This window comes from Eucyclogobius newberryi, unplaced genomic scaffold, assembly GCF_026437365.1.
Source record: "Eucyclogobius newberryi isolate DKJ021-1_F unplaced genomic scaffold, fEucNew1.0.hap1 SCAF_2, whole genome shotgun sequence".
Taxonomy (NCBI): Eukaryota; Metazoa; Chordata; class Actinopteri; order Gobiiformes; family Gobiidae; genus Eucyclogobius; species Eucyclogobius newberryi.
Window position 1 is genome coordinate 15532524 of NW_027315834.1, and position 18106 is coordinate 15550629.

Genomic DNA, 18106 nt, shown 5'->3' on the forward strand with positions numbered 1-18106 from the left:
TCCACTGAGGCCAAGTTTCTGCAGGACCTGGGCTTCCGAATGCTCAACTGTGGACGAACCGATCTGGTTAAGCAGGCGGTCAACCTGCTGGGGCCTGATGGCATAAACAGCATGAGTGAACAGGTGCTTAAAATACAGTGTAACAAAGCCAGTGATGCACGGGAGAGCAAGAGGCAATAATCAGAGAAACGGGCATGCTGCGCAGAGGCTGCAGACACATTCAGATAATGCAGTCACTAAAGCAGTTGAAGTGCTGTGTCATTAGCACACGGAGAGAAAAGGAAAAGAATAACTTGCGCTTATTGCTTATTAAATTCGCCTGTTAACTCGCTGTGTGTGCGTGTGTGACGGGGGCACGACAACGGGAGGATAGAAGCGGAAAGAAAAGGCAATATGGCTTCAATGACAGTGTGGTTTTAATCTAAAACGTAAGGAACAGCTCCTCACGCCCAACGTTTAGTGCAAAATGCAACGTGAAAAAAAGCCTGAAATCGGCAGGCGCTGGGTCTGTGTGATTAAAGGTGCTGTGACGAGCTCCACCGAAATCAAACAAGCACAATACATTACCAGACCAACATCACATCATCTGGGTGGAGTTTGAATGTCCTCATATCCAACCGTGGGGTCTCTCCAGGTTCTTTGGCTTCGTCCCACTGTCCAAAGACATGCATGTGTTTGGCAAATTGGCAACCTAGTGATTGAATGGCAGAGTGAATGTTCGTCTGTGTCTATGTCTCTGTGTTAACCCTGCGACGAGTTGGCCCCCCGTCCAGGGTGTACCCCGCTTCTACCCCGAACAGGAACAAGCGGTAGAAAATTAACACATTGTCAGAATCAGAAAAGGGTTATTGCCATTGTCAGTGAATAAACAACATACATCATACAACAATGAACAATAATACAAGCAAGATGTGTCAAATCAAATAAGGCATGAATCAAAGAAAAAATATTTCAATTTATTAAGATAAAAATAGACTTTACTGTACACAAAGGGTAGTGCAGAAAGTGAACAGTGGAGTGAGTGGTTGTTGATTCAATTACAGTTAAAGGAATAATAGAGGATTTTTGGCGCGCAATTTGAGTCTCATTTCCTCGTGGTGTGGACAGCCGAGTATGCACATTTAAAAAAGAAAAAAGAGACTAATAGTCGCTTGACTTCACAACTCGGCAAAAAATCTTCTATTATTCCTGTAAAATGACCGGTGTGTTGATGAGTCCAACAGCAGAGAGAAAAAAACTGTTCTTGTGGCGGGAGGTTCTGGTCCGGATGGACCGTAGCCTCCTGCCTGAGGGGAGTGGTCTCCTGCCTGAGGGGAGTGGTCTCCTGCCTGAGGGGAGTGGTCTCCTGCCTGAGGGGAGTGGTCTCCTGCCTGAGGGGAGTGGCCTCCTGCCTGAGGGGAGTGGCCTCCTGCCTGAAGGGAGTGGCTCAAATAGTCCGTGTCCAGGGTGAGAAGGGTCGGCTGTGATGCGACCTGTTCGTCCCAGATTCCTGGAGACGTACAGGTCCTGCAGAGATGGAAGTCTGCAGCCGATCACCTTCTCAGCAGAGCGCACAATGCGCTGTAGTCTCTGTTTGTCCCTGGCTGTGGCTCCAGCGTGCCACACGGTGATGGAGGAAGTGAGGATGGACTCAATGATGGCCGTGTAGAACTGCACCATCATCTGCGCTGGCAGATTGGCTTTGCTCAGCTGCCACAGGAAGTACATCCTCTGCTGGGCCTTCTTGATGTCGTCCACAAACTTGATCAGTTTTATGGAGTCGTAGCTGGAGGTGCAGCAGTTTGTGTACAGGGAGAAGAGCAGGGGAGAAAGTAAACAGCCCTGTGTAGCTCCTGTGTGTAGCTCCTGTGTCTGATGCATTCACACAGCCGCACGCACTGCGTCCGATCCGTCAGGAAGTCAGTGATCCACCTGCAGGTGGAGTCAGGCACGTTGAGCTGGAAGAGCTTGTCCTGGGGTAGAGCAGAGAGGATGGTGTTGAAAGCAGAGCTGAAGTCCACAAACGGATCCTGGCGTAGGTTCCCGGGGAGTCCAGATACTGCAGGGTGAAGTGGAGTGCCAGGTTGATGGTGTCGTCTACAGACCTGTTGGCTCTGTAGGCGAACTGCAGGGGATCCAGCAGGGGGAGGTGAAGGACTTGAGGTGGGGAAGGAACAGGCGCTCAATTGGTAAATATATTTTATATTGGGTTTTCTTGGGCTTTTGTGTGCATTTTTATCCTTAAAACTGCAAAATGATTGCAGGACACAGGAGCAGGGAGTGTTCTTTTTTTGTCTCTCTGGGCGGGATTGGGATGGGTCAGGAATGACTATTCCCCCCATGTCAGTCTCTAATGTGACGTCTGGCTTTCCAAGCCTTTTTGCACCTCCCTGCATGTTGATGACGCTAGCTTTTATGAAACCCTTCAAAAATTGTGTATTTCCAAATGAATTGCTGTGACAGTGTATATGTATATGTGAAAACAAACAGTGTGTAGGATGTTTATAATTTAGTTATTTATCTCTTTAATGTTTTGCATTTTTGAACTGTTCAGGGCATGACTCCTCTGATGTACGCCTGTGTTCGTGGAGATGAGGCCATGGTCCAGATGCTTCTTGATGCTGGAGCCGACATTAACAGTGAAGTCAGTGTTGCATTCTGTTATTATTGTATGTTTGGAGTGAATAAACTACGCCTTGCTCTTTCCCCTCAATCTGTCACCTACTCTTGCATGCTTTTGATGGCAGCTCATTACATCAAGTGCACTCTATGAGCATATCATCTGTGCACAGAGGCTCATGGGAAGTTTTTGCACTGATGACAATGAAGTCACTTACTTCACTTACTAAGACTGTATAAGACAGAAATAAGCCTCATAAACCATGAATATTGCATTATAGAGGGATGAGATAGTGCACTTACAGTAATTTGGTGCTGCTGCTAAACATGATGCATGAACTTCATTTTGGATGTTTTCTGGATTGTGTTCAAAGTGCCGAGTGTGAGATCATTTCATTTTGGGGGGTTTAGCTTACTGCTAGTAATTATTTATCCATCAAGACTAACCCATCTTTAAGGGTTCATCAATATTATAGCTGTATGCTGACTCCTACACAAAGTGCAATAATCAAAATCAAAATATGTATCATACATACATTATTTATTATTTTGAGTGATTTGACATGGCATCATTGTATGAAGTACAGTATATGCAGTAAACCAGAATCCTCAAAGGAACAGTAAACCCATGTTACTATATACCCTATCATTATTTATATCACAAAGTTCAGCGCTTTTTTCACGAGTCAGTTCTGCTCAATGCTCTTATCTGTGTTTGTGCCTTTGCCAATGTTGTGTTTTCTCTCCGGTTTCACTCTAAAATTCAAACGGAGCAAGTAAGTTAAGTTCAGACCACCAGGACCACCAACCCAGACAGGCAGTGTAATATAGAACTTATATTTTAAATCGAAGATGCAGCTTTGTGATTTTAAACTAATGATGATTTCCTGTGAAACTCCAGAGCAAAATCTGCCTCTGCCATTCTGCCCTTTCACTTCACTGTTCTCCTGCTTACGCGCCTCACTCCTCCCCCACATCCTTTTGGACGGAGCTTTTTTATGTTAATGGCTGTATCTCTCTCCCTGAATCTTACCTATGACTTCCCAGGTGCCAAGCACAGTAAACAAGCACCCCTCAGTTTATCCTGAAACGCGCCAGGGGACACCACTCACATTCGCCGTGTTACACGGACACGTCCCTGTTGTGCAGGTAGACACTAAATGACCTCTTAACATGTGGCCTTTGGCCTCACCTTTGCCCCATCCTCACCATAAAAATGCTATATGATGATTATTATTATACTGATGCATATTAACAATACAGCCCCTATTCTTCCTCTTTGTCCCATGAAAGCCATTTAGAGAGAAATCTAGTTTGGATGTCAATTTAACCTCTATTATATGTTTATTGCCCATGCCCTTGTGTAGATACAATTGCCTATATCAGTCTAAACGCGAATGCATTAAAGTTAAATCTGAGACTTGGGAAGACACTCATGAACTTATACTAATGTATAATTGCTGTAATTTAATTTGACACTGATGCAGCCATATTTTCAGAATCAGGACCATAAAGGGGTTTATTGCCATTGTCAGTGGAAGGATTCAAAAACTAGAAACTTGCTTTTGAATTAAGGTGCAACATACAACAATGAATAGTAATGTAGTGTAATGTAGCAATAGTATAATATTTTTAGAAAAATCTCAAAGTTTTTTAACGTGAGGCCAGACAACAAAAAATAAAGAAACAATAACAGTATAAGTAAATGCCAAAAGCTCCGAATTGGCTTCTTAAGGTTGTGTCTTTTCTCCCTTTCCTAGTTTGTTGTCTCATGCTCTGTTTCTCCCTGACACAGTTGTTGCTTGATAATGGAGCCAATGTGGAGGGTGCCCTGCAGGATGGGGCAGAGAACTACACAGAGACCCCCCTCCAGCTGGCTGCGGCTGCAGGTAAAGCTTGTAATCGGTGCTGTCACATTTTGTGTGCATCACGTGCTACAATCAATAAAAATAAGCAAGAGTGCTGGTAGTTAATCCTGTTACAACGGATGACAACAAGTACACGACATTGCTATAGTAGTGAGGAAATATAACATCAATATTTATCTAATTGGTAACTTCTTGTGTTGTGTGCATGTATTATTACAAGCTGGTTAAATCTGATTGTTCTTTAGGTAACTTTGAATTGGTCAGTTTGCTCCTGGAAAGAGGAGCAGACCCCATGGTGGGAACCTTGTGCCGAAATGGTATCTCTTCTTCTCCTCTTGGTGACATGACTTCTTTCAGCCTGGCTGCAGCTCATGGTCACAGGTATGACTTACGTCTGATCCGCTATCACAGAACACATCAGGCAGCTCTGATACATCTATTACCTCAGTATTGATCCATGTATGCTCATCTGCTGTGCTTCTCTCATGGGACTGGGATTTATCAGGGGATTGTGTTTTTGGACATGAGCTGACAATAAAGGCTGCAATGTATTTAGAAAAAACTCAAGCAGGAATATAATACAAATGGTACTTGGATTTAGGTGTGTTCTAGATCTGTTCATCTATAAACTAGTGTTCCATCATTTCATAATTTCCATAATCTCTTTAGTATGATTTTCAGATTTCATTAACCATCCATAGTTTTCAACTTATATGAACAAATACCTGGAATTATGAATATGACTTTCATCTGAGCTTTTCCCCTCTTCTCCACCATCTATTAAAATGTTCATTATTTTTGTTGCATTGCACTATATGTTCTTTTTTTATTTTTACTATTGACTAATTCAACAGACTGTGGTAAGTAGCTGCATTTTTTTCATCGCTCTGACCTGTTATGTTTTGAAGTTGTACAATATATAATTACAAAATTACTTTGGCAAACTTAAATTGACTGATTGGAATTACAAGGACAAAGTAGCTTGAATATTACAATTTGAGAATAGTTCTTATCAACAAAAGAATAGCAACAAAACTATGACTAATAAGTGTTGCAAAATAAAAAGAAATTGATGTGAAATACATTTGCCCTTTTTGTTACAGTTTTTCTTGTTCTACTAGAGTACATTTTGAAGTAAATGAAACCACCACACACTGTTTTTCTCAGGAATGTCTTTCGAAGGCTACTGTCCCAGTCGGAGAAGGAGAAAGGGGACGTAATGTCGCTGGAAGAGATCTTGGCTGAGGGATCGGAGACTGGCGAGAAGAGACTTGCCCCGCATTTTAACGGAGGAGGGACTCTGCGAACAGGAAAGGCCAAACTGAGAGCTCTGAGAGAGGCCATGTACCATAGCGCAGAGCACGGCCATGTGGATATCACCATAGACATCCGCAGTTTAGGTCAGACCCACTAAATCATGGTTCAGTGGCGCGCATGTTGCTGTTTGATGCCTCCAGCTGTTTTGGAGATGTGCTCAAGCTGTGCCCGTCCTGTCCTGTCCAGTCCTGTTGTTGTGTATCAAGTCAGAACTATTGCTGTTGACCACAAGTGCATACAAATAAAACAATGATCAGTGTCAATAGATTACTGATTTCATATATCATTAATCATAGTAATGTATGCCTATATATGCCAGGCATATATATGGATAAAACATATACAATAAAACATTGTGTACCACATTTGTTTTTTTCCTAATCAAGCCATTTGAAAAAGTGAATAGATTCATGAATAAAATACATAATTTGGATATTATTTAACTTGTATTAAATCATTGTATTTACACAACAACTTTTATAGATAGTTATAGATATTTTACCTTGATGTTAACTCATAATTTAACACTTTTTCATGAGGCAACTGTCTTTTAAAATGTCCACACATTTTTAAAAGACGTTGTAGAAACATGGTCGGTTCTGATGGTCTTTGCATGTATGTTTCAATAACTAAATGAGCTATTGTTGTGCTATTAACAGTAAATGTGCTTTTTCAGGCGTTCCCTGGACGCTCCACACCTGGCTCGAGACCCTTCGCACTTGTTTTATGCAGCACCGACGGCCGCTGATCCAGGGTCTGCTGAAAGACTTTAGCGGTATTAAAGAGGACGAATACACAGAGGAGCTCATCACCCACGGGCTACCTCTCATGTTCCAGATCCTAAGGACCAGCAAGGTCAATCCTTATCATCTGTATTCAAATACCACACATTTTCTGCTTTGGCCATACCACTAATGATGCTGTCTCATTTGCATATATTGTTCTGATTTTTTTCCCAACCATTATATCATCTATTTGCACAAAACATTGCCCTAGATAGCAGATATATGGGCATTACCTCCACTGAATGTGCATTTGTCTTTTTGCAGAATGAAGTGATAAGTCAGCAGCTGTCGGTCATTTTCACCCAGTGCTACGGGCCGTTCCCGATCCCCAAGCTGACTGAGATAAAAAGGAAACAGACTTCCCGCTTAGGTAAGAGGCTCACAAATGGTGGCTCCTCCTCATTATCGTCTTTGAGATCATTTTGTGGATGGTAATGAAGGGGGAGAAGTCTGAGCTTTAATAAGGCAAGACAGCTGTCAGGGCTGTTTTTATACACAGCTCTGAAATCCCTTGTCTCTCAACCTCTTGCTTTGGTCTGTGGAGCTGTGATTTGTGTGGTTTATGGATGTTACGTGACTGGATAAATGGCTTTATATGATTTAGTTCAGTTACTTTTAACACGCAAAAGTGCAAAGTGACTTCTATCAAAAAAGATCTTAAAATTTAGTTTGAATCTAGTTCATCAAATACTGCAATGTTTGACTTTTTAAACATCAAAATTACGTTTTAATTATCAACACCTAGGTAATACGACACATAACACATCAATCTAAATCCTATGTTTAGATCTTTTTATTAAAACAATTCTATTACATTACGTTTTTTTTTTTTTTTTTATGTACACTTACAGTACTACTGTCTATTATAATATATTATCAGGGCGGTTGGTGTGGCAGCTGGGATGGCAGGGGACATTTTCAGGATGGCACACCTTGCCTCCCCTGTAGATCCACTCGTTATGAAGCGGCACCATCTTGTGTGCAATGCAAAACCATTGACTGCCAATTAATCTACACTATCATCTAAAATCTGCCTAATGCATATATTTCAGAATTCTACATAAAACAAAAGGGATTGAATCTTGGAACAGTCTTCTCCTGAACATGTGTGACAAATCTAGGCTCAAAACAGTGTGTTGAGCTATGCAACACACAATGCAAGACTGAAAGCATTTGATCTGCACTATGATGATTATTTATGCTTTTATATGTTTGTATTGTGACTTTAATGCATCTTGGTTATGTCGAGCACTTTGAATAACTACCACTGCCTTTCCTTAATTATGTGCTTTAATTACATATTGCTATAATAATGATGTGACTTTCTTTCTTTCTTTCTCTCTTTATTTCAGACCCGCACTTTCTCAATAACAAAGAAATGTCAGATGTCACTTTTCTAGTGGAGGGAAAACCATTTTATGCACATAAGGTTTTGCTATTTACAGCTTCATCCAGGTGAGAGCATCAACGCCACTTCTTGGTTTAATGTACTTGTAATGTGTCGTGCTAAATGTGTTACCCCTGAGCTTCTTGTTATTGATGTGATCTTATACAGGTTCAAGTCTTTACTCCAAAATCGACCAGCAGCCGAGAACACCTGTATAGAGATCAGCCATGTTAAATACTCCATATTTATTGTAAGAACAGTACATTTGGTCACAGTTTGTTTCAGGTGTTGTTGTTGTTTATTTGATATTGCTCACTTGTAATGATTGTTTGAATTCTGTGTTTCAGCTGGTCATGCAGTACTTATACTGTGGCGGCACCGAGATGTTGCACATAAGAAACACTGAAGTTATGGAGGTACTTCATTTTGTTACACAGATTGCAGAGGAACAGCCTTTGGGCTTGTAATCCCGTGTCATTCTCTGTGGCTGTACTGTTCCCACCAGCTCCTGTCGGCGGCAAAATTCTTCCAACTAGAGGCCCTTCAGAGACACTGTGAGATTATCTGCTCCAAGAATATCACCACCGAAACGTGCGTGGACCTCTACAAGCACGCCAAGGTCAGCTCTGACGCACACTGAAATGACTGACTAATAGTGGGATGGAATGTGTTTCAATGCCCCTCTTATGAACTGTCTCCATAGTTTCTTGGTGCTGTGGAGCTGACAGCTTTCATTGAGGGCTATTTCCTAAAAAACATGGTGCTGCTGATCGAATTGGAGAACTTCAAGCAGCAGTTGTTCGAGCCCTCTGCCCCCGAGAGTCCCAGCTCCTGTGCTGGCCCCTGCACTGACATCCTTCACGATTTGGAGAAAACTCTGGCCACTCGCATCCACTCCATCCACCTGTCTACTTCCAAGGGCTCTGTGGTGTGACACTGCCCTCGTCTGGTCACAGAGGTCATGTTTTGTGCATAGTCCACTTGGTCTGGCTGGGCTCAGAGAGGAGCGTTGATTTGTTGTCAGGGATTTACCCTTTAATTCCGGTCCCCCTGGATGATCATGTTTTAATGACACATTACACAATAAGTGGGAGGATGTTCTTGCCTTATTGAGGGTTGGTCTCTTTTGCCTGTTGGTTACCACATCACTCTTAACCTAGTAAGTGAGATTTTACGAACTATTACGAAACAACTTTGTACTGTTCAGGCAAAAGAAAATGCATGATAAAGTATTGTTTGACTTTCTACCAAGCAGCTTCTAATAAATGTTTTATTTTTCAACTGGATGCCATTTTTCTTCATATTGTTCTGCTATAGTAGGAACATTAGATGAGAAGTAGCAATGCCAGCAGAGAACCCGTAGTTGGGACAATTTAATTAAATTTTTTTAACTTTTGCAGTGGATGTGTTTCACTGTTACTACTGTGTGTAGAGAGTCAAAGAAATTCTGCTGTTACTGACCCACTTTTGAGAGCTATGCTACATTAATGGCCGTGTAAAAACAGACTTTTGCATGACACCTTCTGAACTAAGCTGCCCTGAAAATGCTTTTTATGCAGAACTTCAGAACCATTTCAACTGGAATTCAGATCAACCTGGAGGCTTGTAAGGGCAGGGACGAATTAAGGCAAAGTTGTGTGAAGTATTCTCTCAACGTTTTTGAAGACACAAGACTCATTGAATGTGCTCCCGGGACACTTTGTATTTTGTTGTCTATGTGTCTGTTTTAGGAAATTTGCATGTTTGACCTCTTCACATATGAAACCCCTGTTTTTCTGTATGTGTGCTTTTTGTGTAAATGTTGGGCTGGGTGGATTCTAGACAGTAAGGAAATCCCACAGTATTCACTCTACCTATTTGTCTTCATCTGTTGCAAAACATGCTGTCAATGCACTCATTGTACCTCTGCTCCCTTACCTCGCATAGCACTCTGTGGACACAATGCTGAGGGGATCGTAATTTACAAACACTTGTCAACACTGCAATATCAATAAACTAGAGAATTTGCACTTTAATATCAAATTAATAAATAAAACTAGACAAAATCCCCGGCAATCAGAGTAAGTTCAGTCAGTCTGGACAAAATAAGCTGTGTCCAGACTGGCCACATACGCACCAAAAAAGACGCTTGATATCGCTTGCAAATAATGCAAATGTTTCTTAAGTGTTGTCATTGTTGTTGTCGTTGTCTTCGGATAATAGAGTGCCGTAGTAAAGAAACAATAAGATACAAATAAATACTGTAGCACACTCCAAATTCTATATTTATCCAGGGTAAATAAAGAGAATTATAGGTATAGTCTTGAGTTATATTTAAGTCATGTATATAGCTAAAAATACTTATTTTATTTTCATACTACAACATACATAATGTTACAATGTCTATTTTATGTTACATTTAAACATTTTGTTTATTAAAGTGTGTACCTATGAAAATGTTTTGAATCAAGCAATATTGATTATGTATAATTCTGTTGAGTAAACACAGCAGGTTTCAGAACTACAAATGTGAACTAAAGACTAAATCACTGAAGATGCATTATTTATAGGCCTGTTATAGACTATTGTTCATATTGCATAACATTCCAGTATTTTATGTACTTCTCGCTTTGATGGCTATGGAATAGACGTGAATATGGCGTTTGTCCTGTGCAAATATTTTAACTGAAATGCCTGTGCAATGCAACTTTTAGGAGTTAACAAATTCACAATGATGTCAAGCACTTTGTGTGCTAGAGTTAGTGCAGCCAAAGTCCATACAAAAAGTGAGCATTGGTTTAGCAAATGCTTTGATGCTACAGTGGGTCAAAGCGGTGTAAATGTTGGTTTGCATGGCTCTTCTTGTTTAATGTTGTTGACAATGAGCTCTAGCCTCTGTACACCAGCTCTGTCATACAATACCCTTTTGATTTGTATGAGTGTTTATTTGCCTGCATATTGGTCCTAGTAGGAAGATGTCTCCTAGAAGCAGCAGATGCATGGGTAAATGTGCAAAACTATCTACAGTGGTATTTTCGCATTCTTACATGTCCTTTCATGACATCATTTGTGAACAGCTAATAAATGGCCAAACTTAAAACTGTGGCCAATACATTGTCTTGTTTTATCACTGCCTTTTTGAATGTTACAGTAACAAATCAATGTAGGAATTTAGGCTAGTATGTCTGTTGTAGATATGGGGTCGTATACAGGGCCAATTCTAGACATTTGATGGCCCTAAACAAGTTTTTGGTTGTGACTCACCAAATGAAAAACACTATCATTAAATATAAAGACATAACAATGAGCCCACTGTGATAAAATAAAGGTGCTATCTCAATTCAATGTCAAATTATTATTAAAAAAATTGGCCCGGTGAGAAAAAGTGACTCAGGGTCTATAGTAGAGCAGACACACAGCAGGTACATGCTTTACGAGTCGTGTGGCGCTCTGATGACACAAGCCCTGCTCACAAAGGCCTGAAGAAGCTCTGTTACTTCCTCTGTGAAATGTTCATGCCCACAGCAGATCATAAAAAAATGCCCTGAAATTGTGAAAATGGCCAAATATATTGGCCATTTTCAACTCAGTAATGCGTCACTGCAATACTGAAAAATGCAATATATTACTGTAATATTTGTAGCACATTACTCCCAACACTAGTTGTATTAACTATTAAATATTAAGATAATTTACTGAATAAAACGAAATGAATGTAAATCCCATTTACTGTAACTTGGGTGTATGCAGAACACAATGCTCAAAACACACTCATTAAAGACATTTACATTCTTCACACTTTTTTCTGATGTGTCTTTTGTTTCAAAGTTCGTTTTTCTCAAGTAAACTTTTACATGTTTGGGTTTAAACCATGTCAACAACCAGAGACATAAAGCGTTGAGCTACAGACACTCATACGCTCACTGACCTCTAGAGGGCGGTGTTTCAATAAGTGGTCACGAGGCTCGCACATGCGCACTGGGGGACACAGAGCCGCCCTTCTTTCCGCTGGAGCAGCACCGCGGGGTCGTGCAGACGTCAACTCAGCACAGCCCTCATTACTTGCAGGATTTACCTTAACTATTCCAAAACATAAAATGGAGAGTACACATCGTATTAAAAATGGTAAGTTATGTAAAGTGGACATTCAGACTCTTGAACTCGATAAATAGCCCTCCCTTTCGTATTGTGTGCGTCCGATTTTTAACATGGCGTACACCGCTCGCAGAGATGGCGGTATTTCATCCTGACGCTAACGACGTAGCTTTGCACTTAGGTTACGTCTGCGCCCGGCGGTTCAGGAAGTTCATTATTAAAGTACCTTATGTTGTTTCTTTACCGCTACAATTGGCCAGATTGCTCCGCCAGATGACGACCAATGTGTTGCGTGTTATGTTTCGTGATGGATGAAACGTGACTGAAAGTTTGAGCTAACTGACTGTGACTGTTGCGTCTGAACTCCACGTTTCTACCAGAGCCGCTTGGAAAGTGAGCGACATAATGACCGAAAAGTGGCTATTTGAGTGACACTTTGCACTACATTTCTGACAACAAACTCATTTAGACACCGCCTCAACTCGGCGAGAACATCAAGAATAATGAACTTAAAATATGCAAAATGATCTTTTAAGTGTATTATTCTGTGGCACTTTGTCAGGCTGATGAATGCAAAACAATTCAAGTTTTTCAATTCAAAGACGCACAAAACACTAACTGGGGACACGACCTGGGGACAAGAGCTAAAGAAAATAGCAATAATACAAAAAATGAAAAATTATAATAATGGCTCTATATGATCAAACATAAATAAAGTTACGGTATAACTCCAACATAAACATCCCATCTCGCCCATAGTTTTTCAAATGTGTTTTTCTATATGTCTAATGTCTGTTCCATTGTCAGTCCAGTCCTTGATCGTTGGAGTATGGTTCTTTTTCAGAGGTCTCCCTTTCGCTTCCTTCTCTTCGTCTTTTCATCCCTCCGTTGCGCCTGGTGTCTTCTGCCATGTGGCATGTGGTCCAAGAGGGGGATGTTCATGGCTATGGCCTGGTGGAAGACTTCGTCGTCAGTGTGACAGACATGGTCCCTGAGCTGTTGAGCACAGACCAAAGGACTCAGCTGCTTCTCGCTCTCCGTGCGAGGGTGAGGTGTTTGTTATGGTGCTTGCTTTGAAGAATAATGGCTAAATTAAACATTTCATTGTAGGTTGTTCTCCAAATGTGCCGAGATGACCAAATAACTAACACTGACTCTATTCAGATGCACCTAGAGCAGATAAAAAAACTTGTATCTGCATGGGCAGCGCAGGTTTGTAATACATTTTTCTTATGATTTCATGCCTTGATTATTTCTATTTTAATGATGAATATTCTTCTTAAGCCATGTTTTGCAGAACTTGTGTTCCCAGAATCCACTTTCGTTGATCAGGTGCAGTTGCTTTTGAAAGATCCTGCCGAAAAAGATATGTTTTTTAAGGTTTGTATTGCAGTGCTCAATCCACTTTGAGGTGTTTTCTTATTGTCAGGGTTAGGGTCATTTTTACCCTTGGACAAATGTGTCTTTTCCCCCAGGATATATTCCCGCTTGAGTTTGGACCGGACTTTGATAGTGCACTACAAGTTCTAATGTTGGACTTTTTAACTCGGTTGGAGAAGCTATTTCCAATACCAGATGTCCAGCAGGTGCAAGTTTTACATTTTTAACACAACTGGCATTCAACATCATCTAATGTTTATTTTATAGGGACATTTAAGTAAAGAAAAAAACAAGCAACCTAGAATAAACTAGACTCGACTCAATTCAGTCATTTTCTGTGTGTGTCAATATACTTAAATTGTACTCTATACTTATAACTTTATTGCTGTTTTTTATAGATGACCTCTATTCTTTGTGCGGTCCCCTCTGCCCTGGAGGAATGTCTCCGGTCCGTCCCTGACCCCCAGCATTTAAAAACTGTTCTTCAGTACCATGCGGCACGTGGACACTTGGATTCATCGGGTGAGTTTATGCATCAAATATACATTAAGCACCACTTGTATAGAACCAGTTACATTACCGTGACTGGAGCTGGCGGGGGCACCAAAGATGGGTCCATGTATAAAATTACCCTTTTTTTTTGTTTTTCCTGTTTGCAGATGAGACTCAGACCATTGCATCATCGTTTGGGAACTGCATTCTCTCCTCCCTCTCCCTCCCTCAAGTGGAAAAGGTTGTAATAGATGCTGATCAAATACAGTTACAACCTTCGTCTGAGCAGATGCAAGGCTGTGTAACGGTTCAGGTGGAAGGACAAACCCTAACACTTTTGGACTACATACAAATTGAACAGCCATCTGAAATGATTGAGCCGGACGATCAGGAGGAGTCCGGAAATGAACAAGAGACTTCTGAGACAGCAAAGTCAGATATGGAGGACGACGACCCCTTAAAGCCTGCTCCATTTCAACCACTAAAACAAAGCAAACGAGTGGAGGTAAAGAATGAATCTTCTCAAACTGCTAGGAGACAAAGAAAAAAATTCCCTTGCAACAAAACCTGTCCTGTTTGTGAAAAGTCCTTCCTGCGCGCAGCAGCCATGAGACGGCACTTGGAAACCCATTCAGAAAACCGAGAACTCAAGTACAAATGCAACAACTGTGACAAAAGATTCAGGGACCAATACGACATGACGCGGCACAACATGCGTGTCCATGAAAAGGAGGATGTGGGCAGCCCTCCCTCTGCTGAGGACCCTGTAGAGCCTAACTCGTCCCCCTCATCTGAGAACAAGCATTGTGTTTTGTGTGGGAAATACTTTGCCCGTTATGTAGACATGGAACGACACATGAAGTCTCATTCAGAGGACCGCCCATATAGCTGTCCTTTGTGTAAAAAGAAATTCAAAAATCCATATATTTTAAAAAGGCATCAGAACAAAATATGCAAAAATAGAGATCTAGAAAAGCCTGTCACTGTGAAAAAGAAGGAAACTCCGAAACAACAGCGGTCTCCAGAGGGGTCAGCAGAAGGCAAAACCTGTCCTATCTGCAGTAGAGTCCTACCGTGCACCGCAGACATAGCCAAGCATTTAAGGTCACATACCGAAGAACGGCCATTTATTTGTGTCACTTGTGAAAAAGGCTTTAAGTACAGAGATACGTTAAAAAAACATCAGATCATACACGGACATGAAGGTATTCGGGAAGAAGAGAGCAAGTCTATTGAGCAGATTTTGGCCGAGGCAGATGTACCAAGTTGCACGGAAACTGGTGAGCAAAAAGAAAACATTCACGAAGCGGCTTCAGCTGCTCAAGAGCCGCATTCCACTGAAACAAGAACAAGGCGAAAACTACTTAAAGTTTGTCCTGTGTGTTTACGATCTTTTGATAGTATCAAAACATACAACAGGCATCTGCAATGCCACACAGATGACCGCCCGTACCACTGTGTGCACTGCAAGAAGCGATTCAAACACATGCACGGGCTGAAAAGACATCAAATTTATGCCATTTGTCACAAGAAAATGACTAGATTCTTGTGGAAAAAAGAACACAGAGTAGGAACCAGTGACAGTATAGGCTCGGATTCCCAACAGGGCACATCATTAAAGATACTTGTGTGGTGTTCTAACTGTGGCAAGCACTTTGAGTGTCTTTCTGCTTTGACGGAACATCAGGAAAAAGTGTGTAGACCGGACATGAGGGAAATTCTGAAATGTGAAAAGTGTGCAAAGGAGTTCAAGAGTATGACGCTGCTCAAAGTGCATCAGAGAATCCATGACCCGCTTTACTGCAAAGAGTGTGGAAAAATTATGCCCAATGAGGCTGCTTTTGAGAGGCACAAGTTGATGCATAGACCAATGCCGTGTACCATGTGTGACAAGTCGTTCACTCTGCTTAGACGCTTGAGGGAGCACTATGAGAAGCAGCACAACTTCACTGGGCCATATCCCTGCGGACAGTGTGACAAACGCTTCATGCAGCTAACATACCTGGCTATTCATGGGAGGATCCACCAAGGAGAGTTTCCTTATGCATGTGACATGTGCCCAGAGAAGTTCAGGTCCTCCAACTGTTTGATCGTGCATCAGAGGAAGCACACTGGAGAGAAGCCCTTCTTGTGCTGGCAGTGTGGAAAGTGTTACCGCTCCGCCTCAGAGCTCACAGTGCACATGGGGACGCACTCTGAAGAGCGGCCCTGGTCCTGCACGCAGTGTGACATGGCCTACCGCACAAAGCAGCAGCTCACCAACCACGTGGAGCAAGTGCACATTGGTTTGAGGTACCCTTGCAAAGACTGTGGGAAACAGTTCATGAAGGAGACCTCTTTGAAGAGGCACGAGCTGATCCACACAGGTGAGCGGCCGCACCAGTGCACAGTGTGTGGGAAGACTTTCCTGACGGCCAACGAGCTGCGGCTCCACACCAGGTACCACACGGGAGAGCGGCCGTACAAGTGCGAGGTGTGTGGGAAGGCCTTCATCCAGTCTGGGTATCTGAAGTCACACATGCGAATTCACACTGGAGAAAAACCATTTAAATGTGACATTTGTGAAAAGAGCTTTAGACTCTCCTACCACATGAAGAAACACAGAAGAACACATGTAGGAAAGGTGAAGGGCTTTCTGTGTGAGGATTGCGGCACAACCTTTCTCCAAAAAAACTCTCTTTCGGAACATTCTCTGACTCACAATGTCAAACTAGAAAGATTTACTGAGGAAGTAAGCATAGATTTTGAATGAGATATTTCTGTTCAGGTTAATTCTTTTGTAAATGATGTGGGTTGTAGCTGATGTTTTTTTTTCTGTTCTGCTTTTTAATGAATGAATTATGATTATGGCTTCTACTACTTTTGACCTTCATTTATTAAATATATTTCAGAAGCCAGTCTAATTAAGGGCTATATTCTGGTATCTGTTTCATCAAACTAACAATGGCAAAGAGTTGTACATTTACATATTTGGCCCTAAAATTAAACCACCTGTATTTCTTTACTACCATTTTTGTTTTTGCAGTGCCTGTGTTTGACCAGTAGATGGCGGTACAGTTTAAAGCAGGAGTCTCCAAAGAGCTACTTGTATCAAATGAAATTGCTCTTTATAAGTCTTAGATGAGTTACAGTTAGAAGCCTATGAAAATAAATCATTATCAATGTATTAGTGCAGACAGTAAGGCCTCTAAAGTTTACATTTACAAAGTGATGACTCAAATTCCAGAATCCTTTTGGAGCTACTTGGCCGAGCATCAGGTTGGAGACCCTTGGTTTAAAGTGCCCCACAGTAGCCTACTTGAAAGACCACTAAAACAAAACAAAATACACTCCAAGCAGGATTTTGCCCCAAATAAATTTGCCCTTTTTGCTTGACCTCTAAAAAGTTGTGTGGCCACTGATCTCAATGGCCTCTGTTTCAATTCTTAAAGTTACAGGTTAAAGCCATGATGGGCAGATGCAGCAGGAACACGCTAGTAAAACTGCTCCCATCTCTTTGTTTTGTAGGACTAGGACTTTTAATCCAAAGCGTATTCATTTATTTGAGTCTGTAATTGCTTCAATATGCCCTGGAAATGTGCATTTTCCTAGATATATGCTTTGAGGTGCCAGGTGGTGGGCAAAGAGGCTGATTTTCTCTGGCCAAATGCCCAACTACTGTTTTAAGGTTAAGTAATCCAACCAGCACACGAAAGTTGTGTAATTCCTGGTTTGTCGGCCTCGCGTATTTGGCAGGACAAAATTTTCCCCATTTGTGGAATGATGTCAAACTAGAAATAAACCTTTAAATGTTAATCCGGAGTACGTAGAGTGACATGGACATTCAGACCTCACTCGGGGGTTTGGATATCTGCCATTTCAAGAATTGTATCCACATTTCACATAAACCAAGTGTTATGTGTACTTTTTATATACATTGTTACATGTGCTCCAAAAGTATGTTGAGCCATAATTCAATTCTAGCCAGCTACGTGGTCTGTTTGATTTAAACAGAATCTCAAAAACATTCCAATAATCACTTCAACTTTAGCTCTATGTATTATTTATGTGTATTAAGAACCGCTTCAGCAGTCACTAGTTTGAGCCTAACCCTGTCTTTTATGGCACACAAACTGATCTTCTAATGTGCCCTTAACTGAAAACCCTTTGCCTTCCATCTTGGATCCTGAACCATCTATGTGAAGGTTGATGGTTTGAACCCCACT

General features: G+C 41.4%; 2 protein-coding genes and 1 long non-coding RNA gene across 4 annotated transcripts in view; all 3 read left to right on the forward strand.

Annotated features, from left to right (window-relative positions):
- btbd11a (BTB (POZ) domain containing 11a) overlaps positions 1-11051 on the forward strand; it is a 92075-nt gene extending 81024 nt beyond the window's left edge. The window contains exons 5-17 of one of the 2 annotated variants that reach the window (XM_072453683.1): positions 1-123; positions 2534-2623; positions 3646-3747; positions 4394-4487; positions 4712-4847; positions 5634-5866; positions 6460-6638; positions 6833-6938; positions 7921-8023; positions 8124-8205; positions 8303-8371; positions 8461-8574; positions 8659-11051. The exon at positions 1-123 is cut by the window's left edge and continues 43 nt beyond it. In XM_072453683.1, coding sequence (XP_072309784.1) covers positions 1-123; positions 2534-2623; positions 3646-3747; positions 4394-4487; positions 4712-4847; positions 5634-5866; positions 6460-6638; positions 6833-6938; positions 7921-8023; positions 8124-8205; positions 8303-8371; positions 8461-8574; positions 8659-8889 — 1662 coding nt within the window. In that variant the 3' untranslated portion in view covers positions 8890-11051. The remainder of the gene's footprint in view (positions 124-2533; positions 2624-3645; positions 3748-4393; positions 4488-4711; positions 4848-5633; positions 5867-6459; positions 6639-6832; positions 6939-7920; positions 8024-8123; positions 8206-8302; positions 8372-8460; positions 8575-8658) is intronic. The other variant, XM_072453684.1, reaches the window with a different exon arrangement.
- Positions 1205-1639, forward strand: LOC140367642 (uncharacterized). The gene is made up of 2 exons (XR_011928129.1): positions 1205-1298; positions 1419-1639. It is a non-coding gene; the product is annotated as an uncharacterized lncRNA (long non-coding RNA).
- An 875-nt stretch (positions 11052-11926) lies between the features above and the next one.
- On the forward strand, positions 11927-16741 carry LOC140367289 (uncharacterized). The gene is made up of 7 exons (XM_072453687.1): positions 11927-12059; positions 12874-13076; positions 13140-13241; positions 13314-13409; positions 13505-13615; positions 13808-13931; positions 14069-16741. The coding sequence occupies exons 1-7, from the start codon at positions 12032-12034 to the stop codon at positions 16651-16653; spliced, it is 3249 nt and encodes a 1082-aa protein (XP_072309788.1). The 5' UTR covers positions 11927-12031; the 3' UTR covers positions 16654-16741.
- The last annotated feature ends 1365 nt before the right edge of the window (positions 16742-18106 follow it).

Coding starts and splice junctions, on each gene's coding strand:
- LOC140367289 (XM_072453687.1), top strand. CDS start 12,032: ATGGAGAGTACACATCGTATTAAAAATG. Junction 13,077..13,139: donor TTCTCGCTCTCCGTGCGAGG/GTGAGGTGTTTG, acceptor ATTTCATTGTAG/GTTGTTCTCCAAATGTGCCG. Junction 13,410..13,504: donor AAAAAGATATGTTTTTTAAG/GTTTGTATTGCA, acceptor CTTTTCCCCCAG/GATATATTCCCGCTTGAGTT.